Genomic DNA, 25,175 nt, shown 5'->3' with positions numbered 1-25,175 from the left:
TTAAAATAAAATTTATTAAATTTAATTGATTATTTATCAAGAACCCAGCTTAATTATCTTACTCTACCACCATAATTCCAAAGTTAGGGTGACTCTCGGCTTGGCCAAGGCTAGGTTATCTAGTGTTGGCCGATGTTAGGGTAACCATCCAACGGCCGAGGCTAGGTTATTCAATCTTGGCCCAAGCCTGGGTAATTATTGGAATGGCCAATACTAATTAACCAGTTATGGCCCAGGCATGGGACAGTATAGGTTTGCCAAGACGGGCTTCCCAATAATGTCCCAGGCATGGCCCCGTCGTTCAACTCGGGGGCTTCCTGTATGGGTAGAAGTTATTCATAGCTGGGTCCTAGCTAGGGTCTACCGTAGACCCAGAGCTCGGTGAACTAGTTCTGGTTCAAGCTTGGGCCAATATTGAAGAGCTAGAGCAGGGTTACCCAGTCCTGGTCCGTGCTTAGCCCCGTTGTCAGAGCTTGTAAGTTCCTACATGGGTAGGCTTCAAAAATTACGCCAGCACATGAAAATTAAAGAAAATGAGTATTTTTTCTAACATCAAACACCAAGTCTGTGTGGAGTCTGTATTGAGTCTGTATTTTCTCTGGAAGCTCTAGACAAGGCTTCAAAAATATTGCTAGCACGTAAAAGTCGAAGATAATTGTATGTATTATAATGTCCAGGGCGATTGTGATAGTGGTGAAGCGGGTGATCAAGGTGCTGGTGAAGCTGGAAGACGTAAATGTATGTAGATATACATGTGTATATATACATACACCGGGTCAGGGATGTGTGGGATGGTAACGATCTCATGTACGGGTATGGTTTATGGGTATGGGGTTAACGCGTACCCATAAGTGCACCTCGAGACACCTGCGAGGCTCTAATAGGCTAATGGACCGCCGTGCCGGACGCTCCGGGCCTCCACTTCCAGTATGAAATGAGCTGAGCTGAGCTGAATTGAGTGGACCGGAGGCTTTCGCACCTACCGCGGTGATTGTGAATTAATCAGTCTATGTGACCACATTTGAATATTTATTTTAATTGTTGATTACATTAAAACCCTCACAGGGGCTTGTAAGCTGTATTATTGTTTTTATTTTATTTTATTTTTTTAATTAAATTATTTTTTTGAGATCCTCATGATTTTCTGGTGAGATTTTTATGGTTGTTTTGAGGAAATTTATTTATTTAATTAATTCATGGGCAATTTTAATTTGATTTTAATTAATGGATATTTTTAAATTGTCATTTATTACTTCGTAATTATTTTTTAAACTTCAAATATCTCAGTAAATTTTCAGTTTTGAAAAAAAGTATAGGATACCTTTTTTATAGAGAATTTATAGCGCTACAAAAAAGGTTTTCTGCAATTTTGCCCATTATTCAATATTTACAGAGATAATTGCAAAAACTAATTATAGTTTTGAAATTTCTAACAGAAAATTTTCCATTTGATTTAAAAAAATTTTTTTGCCTGTAAGTCGAAAATTTTGAACATGCTGTCTCTTACCCGGAGACTAAAGTGTCTGTGTAAAAATTTTCAGTCATAAATTCTGAACATGAAAAAACAATCGACTAAATAATTAAAAAAAAACGACTTTACAATAAAATAAATAAATAAAATTTTTTTTTCCCATAAAAATTAAATCTCCATAAAAACGTCACGAAAAGCATAAAAGCCAGAGCCAAATTGAAAACTCAGGTTAAAAAACTAAACACAGTATTTAAAAAAAAAAAATTTAGGGTTTCATAATAAAAAGCCGAAGGTAAAATGAAAACTGTTAGATTGAGCCATGACTCGATGCAATAGACACCATAACAACACATAATAAAGTGAATGAGGCAGCTGTTGAACTCATAAGCGGCAGCTATCGGGACAATACTACTCGTCCTAGCTGAGACACTAATAGATACTTATCCCCGAAATATATAAATATAAGCCATTGCTACAAAATAAATGTGCATGCGTTTCAGGTGATATCAGCGCGCAGTGATCAAAGATAAAATAGACCAAAGTCACTACACAGGATGTAACGGATCCGGATCCTTTTTAATTTTATTTTATCTATTAGTATAATTCGAGGGGACTTGTGCCTTATGGGCATTTTTAATATATATATAAATATATAAATATACATCCACTACACAGGTGTCCCTTCCATCCTCTTAATTATCCACACATATTTCAATTCTTAACTATATATATTTATATTTTCAAAATTTATTTTATTTACATTAGATATTTTAATTCGCCTCCAATATAAATGTAAATATATATATATATATATAGTTTTTTTTTCTTTTTTATTTCAGTTTAGGACCTAATAAAAATATCAAAGGTGTTTATTATTCACAATAGCCACTAAATATTTTTTACTATCGCACAATAAATTTTTGACTTTTTTTTATATATTTTTATCTTATGAATTATTATGACATTTTTTTATTTCATGTTTTCAATAAAAATGTTTGCTTTTAAATTTAAACTTGCAGTAATAAACAAGTACCATTTATATATATTTTTTTTTCTTTTTTTTTTTTTTCAAAAGACTTTACTTGAGTTTTTATTTTAATTTTAATTTAGAGAATTTTAAAACTTTGTACCTATACCGGCTCTTGTGTCGGGTGCCGAGGGACGGTTCAAAAAATAGTGTAGGTCATAAATAATATTTGGAGTGGGGGTTTTTCAGTTTATTGGTCTGTTACGTAATATAATATAGTATAACAAGTAAATTGTACAATTGCATAGGTTTGTAGTTAAGTTGTCACGTCAGATATTTCTATATATATATATATATATACATCTATATAAGTGCACGCTTACATTCCTATATTGAGCTGTCATAAATATATCCGATATTTACCTGATTTTCGAAAGTTTATGGCCGCTTACAAATCTGCGTTTAGTTGCATGACATTAAATTTCGTCCTCGGTCTAAGTGGGCCCAAAAAAACACCAAGGACGATTTTTTTGAATATTTTTTTTAGGGTAAAAATTTAGTAAAGTAATAAAATTTAAGGGTTGAGTTATTTTTACGGTTTGTTTTTCTGGGTATAGATTTGTAGTGTTGTTAAATATTGAGGGAATTTTATCTGAAAAAATCCGGGGAATGTACGATACTTTTTTTTTAAGTGTAATGCAAAATGGCTCTGTTAATTTTCTATGAGGAAAGTTACGCGAGTTACGGACAGGAGTGATAATAAACCGCGGCGATAAGAATAAATGATATTTTAATTCTAATGGGCTATTATTTATATTGGGAAAGATAAGCTTACATTTTAACGCGTCGTTTTTAACCAAATGTTGACTCAATACTTAATAAATAATTACCGTTTGTGTTGTTAATTTTAAAATTTTATCGGGTTGCAAATTTGCTAGTTTATGTTTTTTTAAATATTTGTTTAGATAATAAGTGAACTATTTATTATTGACTGTGCGGTTTTAAATGTATCATATTTCATTGACACTTGATATTTATATATATTTAATTGAACATAGTCATGTCATAAATAAATTATTTAATTAAGAGGAAAAATTTTTAAGATTTAATTTTTCAGCATAGAAATAAAGAAATAAATTTTTTAAAAATCTAAGCAAACTTGCGTTTAATTAATAAATTCCTATCAGCGACTTTCGAACATAGATTCTATAATTAATTAAGCAACTTCCGGAAAAATTCCCAAACATAAAAATAAAAAATAAAATAAAAGTCAAATTTTGTAGCTCAAAAAAGATTAACTATTTATTTATATACTTATATGTATATATATTTCAACATATAAATTTAGTCCCCGAAATATATTTTCCCCTAGTGTCACATATATTCAAACTCAATCTCTCAATCTCCAGCAAAACTCTCAGCCATACATAATATCCATTAACGACGGCTTGCAGAATTTCCCACCGAGTCTATATCATCCAATATATATATACATATATGTCCTACGTGCATGTGTTTATTGCGATACGTGTACATTTAAGTAGATATACATATATATCATATATCACCCATATGTAATACATATATATCGAATCTATATGAAGATAAATTACATAACAAGAATTATTTAATAATAAATAATATAATATATAATTAATTAATTTGTCTACACAATTATTTTAATGAGAAACAATTTTTTAATGAGCACAGACACGCCTTTATGGTTATCAATTCAAATAAAGATAACGCTAACATGGCGGGTTAGTAAAAAAAATCCCCCGAAAAATATTGGACTGGACTGGGACTTGAGCTGGAATAGTGGAGAGCAATGGGTATTTTTAGTGAGTTAATGTCTGTAAGTGTGAGAGTGTGTGAGTGTGTGATTTGTGTGAGTAGTTAAAGGTGAAATTAAATAGCGTCGCTTGAATAGTGTGATACGTTTTGAGAATATAAAAATCGGTATCCACGGCGGGCGATGATCGTAACTGGTAGAGTTTGCCTATGGCCGCGTAATAATCAGGATATTCCCACACGTCGGTTGGTCCGTCGTGGGAAACTTATACGTGAGTATACAACGTTGCATCGGTTTCACCCGTGCAGCAAACATCGCACACTGCGTCATCTTCGTGCCCTTTTTCTTTAAAACTCTTTTTTTTTTATCTTTTTATTTTTTTATAATTTTTTTAATACCGAGTGTATATCAAACTTTTATTCTCATGATGAGTTATCTGGGAGTTAATTGTCGGGACAATTAATATACACGCAAGCCTTCAATCTCTATAGAGTATTCGGGCACTTGCTTGTAAGTTCACTTACCGGGAGGTTGCATTACATGTAAATAAGAGAGGCCAAGTTGCTCTTTCCTGTGGAGGCTCGGGTGCGGGTCTTTGGACGGGTTATGACAAAGACTTCCAGCTCGCGGTGCTTCAGCAATTTTTTTTTTTTCCGATTTCCGAACATGCAATTTTTTATGTGTGAATGTAGCAGACAGACAAATTTTAAATTATTAATACATACAGTAAATAATTTAAAAAATTTAATTTTCAAAAAATGGGCATTCAAAGAATTTTCAAATCAATAAGTCCATTTTTTTGAAATTTTATTTTTTAAATTATTTACTCTATTTATTTATAGTTTTAATGTCCGTTAAATTTACACTCATCATTTTTTTTACGTTTGTAATAAATATATGACTTTTTTTTTTAATTAAAATTTTGAAAAATTAATTAAAAATTTTTTTACTAATTCCCTGTTATAAAATTTAGACTTTTATTTTTATAAAAAAAAATTAAAACCGATATAATAAAAAAAATTTAATTCACCTTAATTGCACTTCGTTTAAAAAATAAAATTATCAATTTAAAAATAATTAACAATAATAATAAAAAAACTCCTTAATTTCTCTATTACCAAAATAAATTCCACCTTTTCCATAATCCCTCGGAATAAAAAAATTATAAAAATTGCCGTCATAAAAATAAACAGGCAAATTACCAAAATAATGCAGCAAATAAATCAGAAAATAAATAAAAAATATATACATATATAATTCATCGTAATAACGATATATGTGTCTATAAATAAGGACACTTGCACCTGCGATTTCGTTTTCGTTTTCGGGCGATCAACGAAACCGCTGGTACACCAGCAACATAAACACCGTACATATTATTGCGGTTTTTAAATTTTTCGCATGTGCACGAGTGTGACTGTCTCATCATAAACGATAAAAGAACACGTACGTACATCCTCTCGGTTTATTATTATACCAAAAGGGGACATTTATTATTATTATTATTATTACTATCATTATTATTAATTAAATAATCGTGTCTCAAGACAAAACTCGAGCCGCGTGTCGCCAGAGCACGGGCAACAAAGTACGGGATAAATTTGCAAATAAAAGCGGGCTAGAAATATATGAAATAAATTTAATAATAGGGGTCATATAATTTGATTGGTATCAGAAATTTTTTAATAAACGACCAGAGTTAGGAGTAAAGTAAACGTTTAAATAAATTTATACTTTAATAGAGAGCGAGTTGGGTTTTAAATAAAACTGTGGAGTTGTATAGAGGAAGTAATAGAGGGAATAAAAGAGATAGAAGGGTGGAGGAGGAGGAGGATGGGGATAGAGAGAAGGAGGAGCAGGTGCGTGTGAGAAGGGAGCTGCCCGACGGGCTTTTGCTGCACGCGCCCTTAACGCTCGCCGATGATGCCACCGATATCTTTTCTTATTCTTCAAGTTAACTGTCCGCTCCGCGGCTCCACTCTTACTCTGCTCATTCATGATAATCCAAGTGTGCAGTGTGTGGAGTGTAGTTGTACCCACCGACTAAATGCCTATAATTTTCGGGGGATGATTACAGGGCAGCCCCGTAACCAACGCCCCGGTTTTTTTAAACCGATACTTTCACCCTTTGGCTCACTATCTCTTTTATGGGATGCATTATAAGTCTCGATGGTCTTTTTGTGCTGATGCTTGGATTTTAGAAGTAGATGCGCACTTAAGTTGATTAATTGTTTAGTTTGCCGTTTTAACGAGATCGCGATTTTTTTTTGAGTCATTGTGACTTTTATTTCGTCACGTGTTTGTAAAAATTTTATTTTATAATTTGGAGTCATTTTTTTTTTTAATTAAATTTTCAAAAATTACACATGAATTTTTTTATTAAAATTTGGTGAAAAATTTTTTTTTGTTTCAATTAAAAAAATTAATGACATGCATATGTATGCCATTAAAACCGGAAACTGATGGATAATAACGATTGGCATGCTGTCTGATAACGGATTCACGAAATCGATAATTCAGTCTCCACACTCTGAAATATTAGCGGTTACCGATATGTCCCAAAGCGAGTACATGGCATACGTCGAACCGTCGCCGAGCGTAATTGGCCCCGTGTTTGACGCACCCAATCCACCAGATCTGTCTCACTCCTTAAAATTAATTCCCATCTCTCAATTCCGCGTTCACTCCAAAAATAAATCATCCTGCCTGAGCTTCCCACCCTCCTGCTCAAATACCCGCGCAAATAAAAAATGAAATAAAAATAAAAATATAAATGAAAAAGTACTCACTTGTTGTTGATTACAAAGAAACGCGGGATTTAAATCAGGCGGCGTTGGTTGTCCCGAACCGGAAACGTCCTGAAGGAGTCCCACGTGTTCCCAGCAATCCTCTTGCATGTCCATCCTTCACTGAAACCCAGTCTTTTTTTATTATTATTATTATTACTATTATTTTTCCTCCACTTTATTTTACTCCCGCAATTAATAACTCAAATTTTATTTCCCACTTTTATTAATCACTGAACCCACTGCACTGATTTATTACATTTATTTTTATTAAAACCTCCATTTATAAGTCTCCAAGTGTAAAAAAAAGCTGATGTCCTTTAGATATTCAGTATTTATCAAACAAATGATTTATTTGCCGGTGCGCGATTGAAATAAACAGAACCAGAGTGGAGTAACGTCAAAGAGGCGAACGTCAGCGTAGACGTCAGCGAGGATGATGACGGCGATGACGACTAGGGCGGCCGACGGTGGTGGTCAGTTAACGTGGAATGAAGTTGCCCCGAGGGTTAGGTTGGGTAAGTGGAGCCAGAGACCGCGGTTGCAGATAGCAGGAGCACCAGCAGCAGCATCAGAGAGCTGGCTATCGAGTGAGATGGAGTAAACCGCGAACGTGGAAGAGAGACAGACCAAGGTGGAGAGAGTTCAAGTAGTGCCGGTTGGTTCCCGATGGAGCGGAGTAGAGTGAGAGGGAGTAACCGGAGTATCGCGCATTCGAGAGAGACCTCAGTCTTTAATCGTGCGTGGGGGTTCAGTCGCGTATAGTAGGAGAACCGAGAGAAGAGAGACCGAGAGCTGGGTGGCGATGGGGTTGCGTGGAAAGAGAGAGAGAGAGAGAGACAGAGAGAGTTGAGGCCTAAGTCTCTAGTATGGAGGTGGCGCCAATACCTGCCCCCGTTGGGCCTGCGTATCTCGTGTACTTACTCGGTTTACTTGCTCGTTACTTTTCTCCCGCATTTTTATTCCTCATACATCGGCTTCGCTCTGTTCTAGTCTAGTCTAGTATTTTCTAACGGGCTTTACAGGGCTTAAGAATCATATTTTTTTACTTACGCACAACAGTGGAATACGAGAAACATGACATCCGCGGGTTTCCCCGTGGCTTATTACGCGGATAGAGGCCGAGCTACCTGGTAATTTTATTATTTTAAGTAAGGAGGCCTCGGCGCGAACGCTCAATAGGTTATTATTTTTATGGTTTCTAATGTTATTTATTTAATTTCATGCTTTATGATAATAACAACAACAAATAACAAATATTCAATCCAATATCTGGAATACATATTTTACATGGAGTTTATTCTTTTTTTAGACTTGCGAAGGATGAAAATAAGTAATTTAAGTAATTTAATAATAAATACTTGAAAATTAAATTAATTAGTCGGGTAGTTGATGAGTTTAAATAAAATAAAGACCTTGAAAAAGGCAATTAAACACTTGAAACATTACGTAGAAGCCTTAAATCACTTACACGTTTGCATTGTATGTCTACATATAATTACTTAACCTGAGTAAATTGCATATTACGCGAATTATTTAGCCAGCGAAGAGGCTGACAAATGTCCCGAGACCCTGAAGATCAAATAAAATAGCAAATTATTTTTTTTTCTTATATTTTTATGCGACCTCGTGGGAAAGACAAACAATACTGCACTCGTCGGATTCCTCTATACACATACATGTATATTTATATACATATATGTACAGTGTAAATGTGAGCAAGCATAATTAGCGAATCAATAATTTTTTTAATGACACGTCTGTATTATTTGTCGCTTTTATTGGGTTCACATGATTGAAATTGATAAATTGTTGGCGAGCGCAAGAACTGATGAGTAGAGAGATGGGATAGATATTTTTTGTCTTATATATTTATATATATATATATAAGTATATAGATGCGGTAGATATTTAATGTCTTTTATTTGTGCTATAGACATGCAGAAATAAATAAATAAAGAGAGAGAAAGGAAGAAAATATAAGCGTGCACGCGAGACTTTATGTCGCTGAGGAATTCTTGGGCAAAAACATCACCAGTGCTAATGTTCGGGGGATCATTGCATACCGGGTTCAAGGCATTCCTCCACGATTTACCGAGAGCTAATCCAAATGATCAACTACATATTTAGTAATTATTATTGTCCTTTTTTTATGTTTAATCGAATTTAATTATCAGCCTCAAAAAATTAACTTTCGAATTTTTGACTAAAATTATCAGCTGCTAAAATATATATCGAATATTCATATACTGGATTATCTATTCCAGTACTCAATTATTAGCAGCAAATTTTGTTTTTGTTTTATCGTTTAATCAAATATAAAAAATATTTAGTAGTTACATTTTTTTTGCGAATTTCGACCGACGTTGAAATCCAAGACGTCAATTAGCCGATGTTTAATCATTTTTGAATTTTTAAAAAAAAAAATCCGATTGTTAATTGTCTGCTAACCAGGATCACCAGCAGCATCTATAAAATAATTCAGAATTAACATTTTTTTATTTACTCCAAAAATTTGGAGCCGAATTTCATAATTTTTAACTTTCAATCCCGCGTTTATTTAAAAAAAAAATTGGCGCCAAAATTTTTCGAGGAGCAAAAGTAAAAAATAATGATAACAATAGTTTCGAAAAATAAAAAAGTAAAAAATTAAAAAGTACGAATGTTAACAGTCCGGCACATGACGATAAATTCGAATTTTCCGGATGCTGGTACAGTGTACGGTGAAAAGCTTTCAATAAATCCTACATTTATTTTATTCTTCCTTTTATTTTTTATTTCTTGTATTTATTCCTCTCTTTATTTAAACATACACGGAATAAAAATAAAAAATTAATCTCCAATAAATGGACTTTTTGTCTCCCAAACTAAGCTTCCATTATTTTAAATAAATAAAAACCCGAGTCGTTGATTTAAAAACAGAAAAAACCTTTTTTGTATTTATCCAAGCACTAATCCACTAGAAAAACTTTTTAAATACACGACGCACTATTCAAATTAAGGCCCTCAATAAATAACTAAATCAATCAATCAGTCAATTATTTAATTAGACTCTGATCGAATTCCGAATGAGAAATGAACACATCAATTATAGCCTTGGGTTATGTTCATAAATAATATATACATATATATATATCTATATATATATGTTGGGTCATAATATAACAGAACGTTCGATTACCGACTGCGCGCGAACTGATCCGAGATTTGAATTTTGAATTTTCCCGGCGCTAGAGGCGCGAGCGTCGCTCAGTCGAGACAAAGATGGCGACGCCCAGTGATCTGTCGTTAGCTGAGATACGTAAATATTTACTCGAAAATGGGGGTTCTGCTCGTAATCGTGATCTAGTTAAACACTTTAAGTATTTTTTAACTGACCCTGATACGCGAGGTAAGTTTTCCGAGTCGATAGATATTTAATATATTTATTATCGATTGTTAAATGTGTGCGCTGTACGTGACCTCAGCTGATTGCTCATGTTTACAACGTGTGTTGTGTTCAATATTTTATGTTTACTTTATTTCGTTTGTGACACAGCTGTTTAATATTATTGTTATTATTTAAAAAAAAAAATATTGTGTTGCAGTTGAGGCGAGAAACAAATTTAAGGAGTACGTCAATACTTTGGCGACGATTAAAAATGAGGAGGTAAGTGTGTGTGTTTGTGAGTATTGTGAGTGTGTATGTGTGTGTGTGTGTGTGTGTTACTTCTTCAAAGAGTGTGACCGTTCATCTGACAGGAGCGGCACGACTTGTTGCGCCTCGATGAGATTGTATTGTATTTTTATACTGGGTTACTTGTTTGTATTGAACGTAACATAAGACCGCTACGCGACGTTGCCGGATTTTATTTTTTAAATTTAAAATCGCGGGAAAAACAAATTTTTTAAATTTTAAATTGCGGTAAATTTTTTATTTAAATTTATTGATAAAGATTTTTTTATCGATTTTAGATAATCGATTGTTAAAAATTTTAATTTAAAGATGGCGCGATTTTTTTTTTTGAATTACTGAAAGTATCGATAGTTGCAAAATGTCTCGATATATCGAACTTTTGAAAAATTCAAAGATGGCTGACCTGTTTTAGCTACGGGATCGGTAGAAATTTGGTATTTATGAATAATTGTTGATTAGATCGTGTAATTCAAACTAATTAATTAAAAAAAAATGTGAATTATTTAACTTACAAACTGCAAAATGTTCTGGTAAGTCATCCAGCTGTAATCTAGAGCAAAAAAATAAATAATTGCACTCATAAAGAAAAAAAAATTAAATTCGTTCTATATATTCCATAAAAAATTAATTATAATTGATAAAAAATAATTGATTTTGTTTTAGGGAGAAAAGTACTTGGTACTGAAAAAAAAGTACATACACGGTCTTGAGGAGCTGGTACCTTCGTATTCTTACGCGCCGACGAGCCCTTCCATAGGAACTCCCGATTTTCTGACCCCCACGTCGCCGCTACGTGACCCTCCTCCCTACCGACCTCCTCCTCCAGCTCCCCTGAGTCCTTCAAGTTCCGAAATCACTTCATCCCCCGCGCATTTGTCTCCCGACGAATTTTACGTCAAGTCCCCGAGCCACTCAGCCGCGGGAAATTTAAATCTCGGAAGTAGTTTGAATTTCAGTCCCTCAAATTTGAACCTCAATGCCATCAGTCACCCTAAGTTTGCTTCCAATCCGAGTTTCGGATCCATCAACAACCCGAACTTCAGTTCCCCAAGTAATTCCAATTTCGAGGTCTCGAATTACTCGAGTCAGGATGAAAATCCACGCAACTCGCGAATTGGTGAAGATGTACCGCCAGCGATGACTTCACCTCCTGTACCTCCACGAAGAAAGAGTCAGGACAAGTTGAAGCTGGAGAATAAAGAAAACATAAATGCTGAAAAAGGGAAAAATGGACAGGAAGCCATCAAGGTACCGGTTTTAATAAATAATTTATTTAATTTTAAGGAGAGCGGAGTTTATTTTTTTGTGTCAATTCATCAGGAAGATGAGGGACCACCGGAAAGTCTCGGAACATCTGAGTTACCAAGTGTCCGGGAACGAATGCAGCGTTTCAATCGCATGGCCAGCGAAACTGATCTCCACGGCCGTCCGAACGGGGCAGCAACTCCTGCTAAGAAACGCTCTGACAAGGTATTTTTAATTTAATACTTTCACAAAACCTAATCCTTTAATATGACAAGCTGTTTGATACTTATCTCGCTTTAAATATATAACGAAATAATCCCCGGCAAGTAAGGAATCGGCACGTGAATTAATCTATCCTTAAGTTCCCAGGAGTTATTAAACTCTTAATTTAAATAAAACTTTTGACGCAACTCGTCGTCGAAAATAATCAACGTCGGTCTTTTCGTCGGAACACACAAAGCCAATTAATTTTCACTACAGTGGTAAAATTAAAAAAAAATATAAATATAAATGAATAAGGCGGCAGGCGCCTGGCTGTTCTCCGGAAATCCTGTGGTAATCTTTTACCCGCGCGGTCTCTCTGCTTACAATTATTATGCACAATGTTTCTCGTCATCTATCCTCATGCATTTTCAATGAGTGCCGCTGGTGTCGCGTGCCGTTTTTATTTTTTCTAAGAACTTATCCCAAGAAAAAAAGAACAAAAAACTCTAATCCAGCACCTTTTTTTTCTCATGTTAGAAGTTTCTGCGCGCGTTTGCCTGTTCATCGATAATTTTATTACTCAATCTAATAGAATAATTCTGATTCGTGATGAGGGATGAGTCGAAAAAAAAACAAATTTTTTTATTTTCAATTAGCAGGCTCTTGAATTTGATGATCTTGCAGTTAACGGATAATTAATAATTTTCAGATTTTTTTTTCATAATCTATCGCTTTGAAAAATATCAAAAAATTATTAGTCGTTGGCTAACTTGTGTCATTGAAATTGACTCCAATTTTCGAGCAAGTATGCACTTTTTTATTTTTCCAGTACCAGGAACATTTTAATTTGAATATATTTGAATTTCGCGCTAAAAAACGTTAACTTGTTTTTTTAATTAAAAATTATTAATTAAATTAAAAACCCGAGAAAAAAAGTAAAAACATTTTGGTTTTAGTGAAAAGTAGTTGGTAATAAAAATAAAAAAGGGTTTTGTGTACATTATCGCCCGCGGTGTTTTGCTAATTAAGATCACGCATGTCTGACGTCAAGAGAAGTGTTGAGAGTTTTAGTCTAGAGTATCAGTAGCACAGTCTAGACTTCAGAGTTTGTGGAACTACAATGTAGTTTCTTGAGCGGGGGGGTAGAGGGTGAAGGAAAGAGTAGAGGTCGTGTGCTGTTGCTCAGTGTGTTGAGTATGTACCGTGAAAACTCATCCCACGTACAGTTGGGAGCGGGAAACTTTGAAATTTCAGTATAGTTTCAGCATACATTAGCCAGCCAGCCAGAGGAAACTTGGATAGTTTGCCTCTAGCATCCCCGAGCTGGATGTAACTGTACATGTAGAGATGTTGCTCCTGTAGCACACACTCAAGACACAAGGTGCCGTTCAAGTTCGAGTAAGGACTTGGTCGCTAGGGCTGAGGGTGTAAACCGCACAAAGTAATCTTACAGAATGTATATGCAAAGGAGGAGTATAAGTTGAGGAGCTTCCAAGAGCCAGCTTATAGCTACAGCCATATCTAGAACCAGAGGTAGAGCCAAAGAAAGAGCTAGAGCTAGAGCTAGAGCCAGAGCTACTACTACTGCCAGGGAAGTACTGAAGGGTTGCGAGAAGCAGCTTGCGTGATTCCAAGTCGACGACAGCCTCGACAACTTCTCGTACTTGCTAAATTATGCGCGTGTCTACTACCAGACAGTACAGTAGCTACATCAACTCTACGAACTTTATTCCTCGTTTGGATTTTTTACTTCGCTGTTGTTATTCGGTGGTAATTTTTTTTTTTCCCCGGGGAATGGAAATTTTTTTACCGTACGTTATGTTGGAGATGTGTTGTAAGAGAAACATGTGCAGAGGAACGCGGTCCATTGATGCAGGATGGAGAAACGTGGCGGCGGCTAAGTGGGATGATAGATGAGCGGAAAAGCTAGAAGAGAAGAGACTACTCGGGCAAGCCTAATGTCCTGGCCACATTTTTCTTCATGTATACTGATAGATAAACGAGTTTAGCTTTTTTTTACTCGCTTGGGTTTTGGTTATTTCTTTTTTTCGGCAAGAGTGGGCGTCGGGGCTCGCTGGGTGCTATCTGATGTCAAATCTCAGCCGCAGCCGAGTCGAGAGGAAAGGGGTCGAGGCAAGACGATTAGTATATATTACTTCTTATATATATATATATATATATATATGTGTATGATATTGTTGTAGTGCTGAGTTAGATACGACACATGGTTTCGCGAGCAACATTTACTGATCCAAGCGGAAGGGAAACTACGCGGGCGGATCATCATTGTCTGAGAAATATATATATTAAGGTCATTATTCAGGACGCGACGTGGGGTTAATGGGCAAGACCGCCGCTCGGTGTGGCACCTGGATTTTTTGGGATTCCTCATCTCCGTAGGCAATGTCTGATATTTTTCAGGTTTATTTTGGGTTTCCAGGGCCGTAGAGAAGTTTGGCCAGTTGGTACTTTTTTTTATCCGAGAGATTCGGTGTTACAGACTATCAGACTATACCGAGGGACATTCGGGCTATTAGTTTAAAGATATGCGAGAGTTAATATTTATTAAAAGGAGTTTAAATATTCTGTTATTCTGTTATCACGCAAAGTGTTTTAGACATTTTTACAGAAGTTTAAAACATTTGTTGTCAATTATTACTCGATTTCAATAATCTCTTTTCGAAAAACGTGTTTGTGGATCCAGTTGCTCGGGTTGATAGCCGAGGATGAGAGGCCGGTAGGTAATTTGCTGGGAATAAAAAAAATAAATGGTAAAAAAACCAAAGTCATAAGTGACTAGTGCATATAAGTGAATGTTTTTAGTGGACGTACGGAGCTCGTGGTTTGGACAAGTCATATAAGAGCTCTTTTGCTCTTTATCAGAGATCTATGAATCGCGCAGTGAGCGGCTATTTGTATTCATAAGTCCCCGGGAGGTCGTTTCTCCGTTGACTCTCGAATCCCCGTCGGGCGAAATCTTTTCTTTCTCTTCCTACTTATTCTCAGTGATGCCAGCTATCCATGATGCCGTTTCACTCTTCGCTCATTCTTCACCGTACTCTCCGTCATTCGTACCACACCATGCACACACACATGCACACACAACCTACATAAATATATATTGAACGTCCTTAAGAGGAAGAAAAAGAGCAAGATGAGCAGCAAGACGGAGATGTGTCTCGGCAACGTCATTCGGTGTGACAAGGCCCGTTAACTGCACTCACATCTTTTACCGTATCTACTTACTACACTAGTAAATACTTTTCTTCTCCATAATATTCTTCTTACCCTGCATTATTATACTCACACATATGTCCAGAATAAATATAAGACAAACCCAGTGCGCTGTTTTGTAGGAGAATGTGACCAGTCATCGAGTTATTTAATTTTTCGAAGCACCCCCAACCGTGCGTGTTTGCTCAGTCCTGCTGTGAGCACAAATTACCTTGCGACCATATGACTCGGACTCTTCCATCTCGATATTCTTCCGTCTTGCCTTAATATCAGCATAACTATAGCTGAGATACTTCTGAGGTGTCTGTTGGGCTCACCTGGACCAAACGCGATCCATAAACTCCCTTGAGAAAGTTCAGTGCACACGCTTTCAATGAATCGCTTTCGAAGTAAACAAATCGCTCGTCAATCAATCAAAATAATTTAATTTATTTAGTATTATCTGAGCTACGATTCCGGGTCAGAAGACGCTGATGCACTAAAATGGTCATCATGACGTCGATGGTCTATCTATATGCTAATCCAGGGAGATGGTAACCGCAGATTACATTTTGGAATTAGCTGGTTGAGTATCACGGCGTACTGCCGCCTTTAATATGTAACGGTAAACGTAATTTACAGCAATGAACTTTAAAAAGGATGCTTTTACTTAGTAAACTAAAGAGCATTGCTTATAAGTAAATCGCTTTTGAAAATCATCAAATGCGCTGATGCACACCACGGACTCAAAAGGTGTGCACAAACTGCAAACGGCTCTATCTCTTAAAGTATTGAATTTACGTTAATCGTCTTGAGGATCTTTTTTGTTGCAAATTTAATTCTCTACAAAAAAGTACTGAATGGTAATAATCCTTAAACTGATAGTTTATGCGCTAGAGCACTCACAAGTGCTCGAAATCCAGAGGCTTGAATTTAAATCGAATCCGGCGGCCATTAATTGTCGCGCATATTAATTTATTTATCTTGGCATTGTGTACAATTTAGTTATTGATAGGCAAATTGCGTGAACACGCGAGAATGAGAAGACAAGCAGAGTAAGCATAATCCAGTAAATTACATGGCAATAGCGACACGATTGTGATGACGATACGACATGGCGGAGGGTGTTCGGTTGGATATATAGAGTAGTACAAGGGCTCGTACGAATATTCCTGTCATCCGGGAGTGTACGAATTTAGTTCCATGTTCGTACTCTATTCGCAGAAGCGCGTTTATTCCAAAGACAATACATCAACTGAAATTTTATAAATTATCGCAACTTTTTTTCTCCATGTTTTCGGATACTCGGATATTCGCTCGGTTGATTTAGATGACTCGAGTGTGGCCGGGGTCGGGGCTGTGGCTGGGGTTAGAATCTAATCGGTATGGAATTGTCGGACGATCTAATAAAGCTCGAGTGCGTGCACGACACGGTAACGATGGTTTCTGGTTTGTGATGAAAGTGCCGCGTAGATTTCCAGGGGGTTACTACTGCCGAGTATATAGCCGGGATATCAGCTCCATAGCATTATAACCGTGCGGATAACGTTGGTAGGCGTTGCCCTCGGCGAACGCTGAATCACCCACCGAGAGTTTTCCTGTCATCAACAGAATAGTAGTCGCGATGAGCCGTATAACCGCTAAACGTATAACCCAACTACGAAGCCTCGTCGGAATTGCCTGGTCGTCCAACCGAAAATGAATGCGCGAACGCCCATTAAGGGAATAAATCAGAGCAACGTTATCCGCAGATTGCATAATCGATCTACTCTATCCTAAAACTAATTCCGCTTTCTTTAACCTCACACTTTATTCCTCCTTTGTCTCACAATCTCCGGTTTCTTATAACCCGAGTCAACACTTCCCAATCCAATTTTCCTCAACTTTAAAAAACATAGCTTACTTTGATGGCCTCGGCGTAATCCGCAATTAGCATACGCAAACACCATAGTAAGTGAAAGCCAAAATATTTATTGATTAAAAGAATTTGAATCGAGCGGCGGTTGACGTGCAATTATCCCGGGTAGACGGTCCCCAAGTTATAATAAAGCTAATTCCAGAGAGCACTCGAGACTGCTCGTGTCGTAACATGTTTTGCCTCATCCCGTGTCCCATCTCACCACCGTGCGACTCCCCCAACCTCCTCTCCACGCCAATACGTTATGGTTTCATCCGAAATCCGCCTTTCGCTCTCTATCTCCCTTTCGGGCGCTTCTCATTCGCGTATGTCACGTAAACGAGATGAGCCACACATATTCCCCAATATGTATGTATATATATTCACACATACATAAACATATATTTACACCGTCTTTCCCTAGAGACACGTGCACAACTTGCTTATTAAAACGTTTCCATCTCCATCAAGTACCCGCACGTTTATCAGCTACTTGCGTGTGTTATTCATTTGGCTGATACTTTTTTTGTTGCCCGAAAAATACTTGACTTTTAACGTGTACCCGAGCATCATCATCATCATCATCATCATCAAAACTCGTGTGTCTGACGCGTGCATGGAATTAGCCAAGTGCCATGAGAATACATAACTGTTCGTTAAATCTCAAGAGCTCTTTATTTTTCTGCTCTTGCCCTCTTCAGATAGAGTTTCAACCTTTTTTTTTTTTCTCAAGTATCGTGTCGGTATTTTAGCCTCCGCTTTTTCGGACGGGGAACAGGATAAATAATTTATACCTCAAAAAAAAAAAAAAAAAAAAAAAAAAAAAAAAAAAAAAAAACGTAACAATGGGAATTTTTTTATAATATCGCTTTCAAAATATTAATATCATTAGTCATTACTCGGTCATTACTTATATTAGGCGAGCTGATGATTGGTACAAGTAAACAAGTGTTTCGATTTACACATCCCGAAGCCAGTCATATCCCGGTTGTAATGCTCCGATCGATCGATATGAAGATATTGGAGAAATGGTATTTAATGATGACTCGACGGATATGTCGATCGAGAAGATGGGACGGGAGAGTTGAGGGCTAGTAAGTTTTGTGGTAAGGAGAGATTGGAGGAAAGAGGAGAGATTGGGTTTTGTGAAAAGTCACGCTCGATAGGAAGAGAACCCGATGAACTCGGTGTCACGAGTCTTCTGTAATCCTGTGCTCATGTTGAGTCCAACGACAAACAGTTTAACGTGGATGAATAGTCGTTTATCAACCTACCAGTCCAATCGTACCGCCCACACATCATTCAACTTTACTATTATACTATTTTTTTTTGTTTTTTATTGCACAAGTCGTAGATAACCCAACTACATCATCACTCTTTTAATTTTATTTATTTATGGGCTTTGGTGGGTTTGTTACAGGGCGCTGATGAAGACGACAGCGCTTCCGTCGCATCTGTAAGTATTTTTTTATATCAACAATTTTGCATGGAAACCATAAAAAAATTGTGTAGAAGAAATAGAATTTATGAATATCTAAAAATTGAGTCTCAGTTATTGAAATTGTATTTTTTTTGCCGTAAGATGGAGTAGAAATTTTAGAGTTTGCGAGATTTTAATTCAATTTTGGCTGAACCGGGCTACAAGAGAATGAAAATCCTAAATTGAACTCTATTTTGCAAATTTAATTGAATTATTGAAAATTATCGAATTCAACAATACAAAAATACTCATTTTTACTGTTAAATGGACAAATTTCATAAAATTCAAAATGTATGAGTTGAATTTCTAAAAAATTAGGCGATAATACAACAAAATAATTCCTAATTGGGCGCCATTTTCAATAATTTATTAAATTCTTGCCAATTTTGAATAAAATATTGATATTTTACCGTAAGATGGATTGTAAATCAGTCAAAATATCACGAAATTAGGGCTATAATGTTCAAATTTTAGTGAATTATTCTTTTATAGCAACAATTGGATGGGAAAGCACGCGAATGGCTAGTCCGGGCAGCACAGGGTGACTATCAAGCACTAGCAAAACTAGCAGCCGAAGAGCCGCGTCTCACCAGGCAGAAGGTGAGTACAAGGTTTTATATTTTTCATTTGATAAATGGTTGAGGTGTTGATGTTTCGATAATTTCTGACGGGCAACACACACTACCCACAGAATATACAAACAGTAATGTATCGAGGGTCAACTCTGGTTGATGTATAACCGTGTCATGTTATAATGAACCACTTGGAAATATAATTACGGGTATGTGGCTTACCGTTAAGTGCCGTATAGTGAGAAATTATGCTCTCTTTCATTTCACTTGCACCCCAATATCATATATATTAAACCTCCGAGTATGATCCTCGGCGGTGGGAATAATTGTTATTAATATTGTTGCGAAATTTGACACCTGGAGAGCGGATTCCCCGTTTTCGAGGGCTGATCTCGATGACAGGTCAATAAATCCAACGGCCCCGTAGCAATCAGGCAGACTGTTGTTGCCCGTTAACTCAACTCTAGACCCGGTCTACGTTCCAAATTGTACGTATGTACTTCGTGTGCTCAATACTCCAGAGATCCCGAACTCGTCGTTTCATTTAAATATTTTTTATTCCCTTTTTTTGACATTTTTTTAAACGCCACTATTATAGTGTTCTATATAATGGATCCCCTTTTAATTAAAAATAACAAAAAATATTAATTAAAACATTTACTAAATTTTATAAAAAAAAAAAAAAAAAAAAAAGTATGAAAACGCCGGTTGTTTTACTTTTTTTATTAACATGCTAATATTTCACGTTTTAACTATTGGGATGTGTAGTGCTATTGTGAAACTCATAAAAGCGTGAAAAAATTTTTCAGACAACAAAAGCTTGGTTATTATTATTTTCTCTCTTTTTCGATGAGTTTCGACAGAAAAGTAGAAAAAAAAAAAAATAAAAAAACCGGGAGCAGCGGTTTTTAAAAATTCATGATTCCACTTGATTACTCACTTTTATTTAATTTTAGTTTTTTTTTTTTTTTTTTGTGTACAACCCGTATAATGATCGGAGTGTACGTGACCGAAGACTGACGAATGAACACGGACAAAAGTGCGCGGTATTCAGTAGTTAAAAGTATGCTTTGTAAAGTCGGATTGGATGATTGTATTGTTCGTGTTGCTGTTGCTCTTTCTGTTTCTGTTTCTGTTTCTGTTGCTGTTGTATGACGTGAACGCGTGTGTCTATTATGTCTCATCGTGTTTACGTGCTCAGCATCGCTCATTGCTCTTTTGGCTTTTAATCGTGACGAGAACAATATTAAAGGTGCACTATTGCTTTATTGATTATTCAATAATTTATGCAGATGATTAATCATCGGAACTTTCTCTTTGGACATTCGAATAAAATCCGAGAACTTGCCTCCTACAGTCTCTTTAACTCCATTTGGCTATCAAAGTCGGAGTCTAATTTACCTCCAGCTGGAGTTTATATTTTTTATTCTCCTTAAACTGTCTAATTATAATTTTTTACTGGAATAGAGCTAACTTGGAATTTATTTGACTCCATAAACTCCTAACTCCGGAATCAATTTAAACTCCACGATTTTTTTTTCATTTACAAAAAAAAAATTGAGCAAATAAAACTAGTAGTACGATGAATCATTAAAGTTATTAAAAGATAAAACATAATTTTTTTGTTTTTAATTAAAATTAAATTTAAAATTTTAATATAAATAATGAGTGGTATCAGATTCCAATTACTTGCTCTAGACAAACAGCGATCGGGAATTAAAATTAATAATCAGTGGCTGCAGGTTGATTTAAACATCGTAACGCCCTAAAATATTTTTTCCCTCGACTGTTTCTGTCCTTCCTAAAAACATAATTTAAGTATTAGTTACAAAGCAAATCCGGCAGGCGATCTATCCTGTCACTTACCTCAAAACTAGTAGCACGAATTTCAAATATTTGACAAGATCTCCTTGATGTGTATCGGATATTTTAAAAAAACAACAAAAAACACGGCTTAGATTTTAAAAAAATAAAAAAAAACGTAAGACACGAGAGACAAAGGAAGTAAAAAATCGGTGGATGAATGTGCGGTAGTTAACGGTGAGCTAATAGCAGGCGTAACGTTTGAGGTGGAAGCACCCGAAGGACTAAGTAAACTTGAGCTAACAAGGAGGCGTATACCTGGAGGATATCTCTCTGGACCTGCTACGAAATGATATACCGATCTCACATTAGTATTATTCCGAGTCCCAGTGGTCAGTATCCTCATCCAGAGTCTCGGGAGCTTAAGCCGGTCGAGGCACAGACCAGAGACTAGAGAGTGGAGAGTAGACTAGTCTCGGACTCTGGTTATAACCTTAGCTCCGGATAGCAGGAAGATATTCCTCAGAGGTTGAGATTGTCCGGACAGGTGGATATTGGTCGTGGGCTGCTGAGAAATACCTTAACTACACCTTATATAAACTAATACGCCCCCGAATATTAACAATTCTGATTTATGCGTGTTATTATCCCGAGTTATTTTTGCAAACCCTTTGCAGAAGGTCTGTTTCATTCTCTAGACCACATATACATACATGCATACATGCATACATAGATATTTATATAAATGCATGGGTGTGCATGTGGGTAAACTCTGGGTACAAATTGTAATCTTATATCTGCAAGCGTTGAAAACCTTTAGCCAGTTAACCACCGAGCAACTTTAATCCTCACTTGGCCATTCCATTCTTGGCTAAACATTATTCACTCGCTGGTTCATTTAACTCACGTAATTGTCTTCTTATTACCTGTCGTATATACAATATTACTTTATGTTTATTTTCTCTTTATTAATTTACTTTTCGTATTTAGCTTTTTGAGCCGTGGCTATTAATTATTTTATGTTAACTAATAATTTTTAAAAAATTATGTAATTGCTTTTCTCGAGTTCTTTCGAATTTCAAGTGTTTTTTCGGAAATTTTGTAAAAAAACAAATTTTTCGAGATTTTGTTATAAAAGAGAGCTATTTTAGATATTTTCCGTCTGAAATCTTCAGTTTTCAAGTAAAAGTTAGAAAAAAATGAATTTTCACACTGTTTTCGTTGAAAAAAGACATTTTACATGAAATTTGTTGTTTTTAATATGATTAGGCCATTTCTGACTGAAAATTTTGGAAAGATGTTTGAAAAAATTTATTTTCTGAAGTTTTATTCGAAATTAGAAGAAATGCATTTTTCAATTGAAATTTCGTTGGTCTAGTTTAAATTGGTCGTTATTTTGATAAGAAATTTCAGAGAATGATAGAATACTACATTTTATCAATATTCCATTGAAAAATTTCAAAACCTCAGCTCATTAAAAACTTGAAATGATGAAATTTATGGTTCTATTGAAAAAGTGCATAAAGCCGGTTTTTTCGTAAAATTTCAAGTGTTCTATAGATTATAAGTACTTTTTAATTAAAAATATTTGACAGCAATAAAATTTATCAAGTTTTCCTTTGAAAACCGAAAAAGCGGCGATTATAAAATAGTAAACGTGGCGGCAAGAAAAAAATGCGGCAGTAAAACCCGAGAAAATAGATTTTATATTTTTTATGGGATCCTGTGTGGTACTCGAAGAATGTCGAGTTATGGCGCCAGCGAGGCGTCATCTTACTACGGGATCGTCGTTTTCTTGGTTATGCCGGTTCTTCATCTTCCCTTTTTACTTCCTTCTAATGTCTCATCACCACATCCAGACACATTTACTTGATCTTTTTCCGGTCCACATTTTTTCCTCCCAAATCCCAGTAGATCTGTGATTCCAAAATACCGATACGACTCCGCCTCTGTCCTCGTACCGTAAATTATTACTAATTTATCCCTTCCACATCTCACATCTGAAAGACATTTTTCAATGCTCACCAATCATCCATCGTATCGTCATGTCATCGGATAAAAAAAATTCCCAGCCAAAAAAGAAAAAAAAAAAAAAAATAACATAATTGCATCAGAAAACGGCCAAATTAACAAAAGGTGGTACGACCAGAGTTTTTAACTAATAACAAAAGCACAATAATGAAAATAAAAATAAAAAATACGTTTATTGATTACAAACAATGGCTGTTTTCCCCTATCGTCAAGAAGACGTGACACAACTATAAAGTAACAAGCAAATATCTTGGCGGGGATCGACACGCGATCCGTTCACTGTACGCCAGCTATCCATCTCTTTTGTGCGTACATATATAAATAGAAATACATACATACATATATACATACATATATTTATTGTATGACGAAGAATAAAAAAAGTGACGTGTGTACAGCACACACTTAACGTATATTAAACATTAAGTACACGGTGGATAGGGCTCATATATATGTGTATCTATATAGCAGTTATATTAATATCTCTTTCCACGTTGGTACCGCGTTGGATCATGATTCAGGTGTTTATGCAAGCTGAAACTATTTACAAATTCAAGATGAGCTCTTTATTACTACGTATTTAGTTACGTGGATTATTTACATAATTAAATCTTTTTTACTAATTGCCAAGCACTTCCTGTTACCGTCCATATTCATAGTGTTTTTAATTATTACACACCATGATTATTATCAATATTCTATTGTCTATTCGAATTCAAACCAACGAATTTTCGAGGGGAGAGATTTCAGAGACGAATTTTCGCTGGTGGATAAAAAATTTCCGACGGACGGTAATTTAGATCTCGAGGTTGCTGAGGGGTGGGGGCAGTGGAGATGAAAAAATGTCAATTTGCAGGAGAAAGAAGACCCGTCGCGATTCACTTGAGAACACGTGTTTTTTCCTCGAATCCCTGAGACGCTTGAGGTTCCGAGCAGGAAGGGGACTAAAACCGGATGTTTGGGGCCCGCAATATACTCTAAGGGGACATGTGGTTGGACAGATAGTCATCGGTCTTGATGGCTAATTAGCAGAGCCATGGCGCGAACAAGCTACGAGCCCACTCGAAACAGATACTTGTACACATCCACACGTATTCTTGTATTTTTACTCCCATTCGACTTTGTCCTCGTATTTTAAGTGTATTTATGTATTACGCGTGCAGATGTGTGAGTCTTTATATGTATATATAAATAAATATGTAGGTTTATATGTTGACAATTATCCGAGTGTTGTTAATGTAGTGTTACGACGATTGTGAGGGTCAGATTATCAACCCCTACGCCTCGTTTCGTTACACTTTGTTATCAAGCTAATAAATTCATTTCTCATGATCTCGAATTACAGACTTTTTTATCTATTTTTTTTACCGTTGTTTATACTACTTCATAAAGCAGGAAAAAACACTTAATTTTATGTTACTTCAGTCGTGTCCAAAAAACATTCTTCACCATTAAAAGAATTCAAATTAAAATTTTTTCATCTTACTAAAAAATATTTACCTTTTTTTTATTCTTTCACTCACATTTATTTAACATTCTTATACATTTAACAATAATTATCATCTTGAAAAATATTCAAACAAAAAATTTATTATATTTTTTTTGTAAAATTACATTTATTAGAGTCTGAGATACATATTTACAAGTGGGCGCCACCCTATTTTCGACCATAACTAGTCGAAAAATTAACATTTTCAACTTTTTTTTTATTCTGCTTTTTTTTACGGCGCGTTTATGATAAAAAAGAGAGCGACGTTGGAAAATTAAAATTTGAATGACTTTTTCTCAGTTGAAAAATATATATGAGACATATATTGAATTTTGCACGAATGTATACTTTTTTTTCGTACGGTTTTCTTGGTTTCTTGTTAAAATTTGTTTCATATGATTTTTCGCAGATATTTTTTTTCTAATTGAGCCTGATTCATTCATAATGATAATCAGTCTTAAAAATATTTCATTTTAATTTTCTCCATTTTCGAAGTAAATTTTTTTTCCAAAACAAAAAAAAGTGGTTATTAAAGTGGTATACAAAGTA

General features: G+C 35.5%; 2 protein-coding genes across 3 annotated transcripts in view; one reads left to right on the top strand and one right to left on the bottom strand.

Moving 5' to 3' along the window:
- LOC103575650 (homeobox protein araucan) overlaps positions 1-10,109 on the bottom strand; it is a 44,814-nt gene extending 34,705 nt beyond the window's left edge. The window contains exons 1-3 of the mRNA XM_014443377.2: positions 9,946-10,109; positions 9,357-9,485; positions 7,020-7,139 (exon numbers count right to left, since the gene is read on the bottom strand). Coding sequence (XP_014298863.1) covers positions 7,020-7,133 — 114 coding nt within the window. The 5' untranslated portion in view covers positions 7,134-7,139; positions 9,357-9,485; positions 9,946-10,109. The remainder of the gene's footprint in view (positions 1-7,019; positions 7,140-9,356; positions 9,486-9,945) is intronic.
- A 171-nt stretch (positions 10,110-10,280) lies between these two features.
- Positions 10,281-25,175, top strand: part of LOC103575648 (serine/threonine-protein kinase WNK4) — a 37,410-nt gene continuing 22,515 nt past the window's right edge. For both annotated transcript variants that reach the window (XM_053739776.1, XM_008555503.2), the window contains exons 1-6: positions 10,281-10,407; positions 10,604-10,665; positions 11,356-11,940; positions 12,013-12,162; positions 18,672-18,707; positions 19,224-19,331. In XM_053739776.1, coding sequence (XP_053595751.1) covers positions 10,281-10,407; positions 10,604-10,665; positions 11,356-11,940; positions 12,013-12,162; positions 18,672-18,707; positions 19,224-19,331 — 1,068 coding nt within the window. The remainder of the gene's footprint in view (positions 10,408-10,603; positions 10,666-11,355; positions 11,941-12,012; positions 12,163-18,671; positions 18,708-19,223; positions 19,332-25,175) is intronic.

The sequence above is a fragment of the Microplitis demolitor genome, chromosome 6 (genome assembly GCF_026212275.2).
Source record: "Microplitis demolitor isolate Queensland-Clemson2020A chromosome 6, iyMicDemo2.1a, whole genome shotgun sequence".
Taxonomy (NCBI): Eukaryota; Metazoa; Arthropoda; class Insecta; order Hymenoptera; family Braconidae; genus Microplitis; species Microplitis demolitor.
The sequence above is the reverse complement of the archived record's forward strand: the minus strand, read 5'-3'. Positions and strand labels throughout refer to the sequence as shown.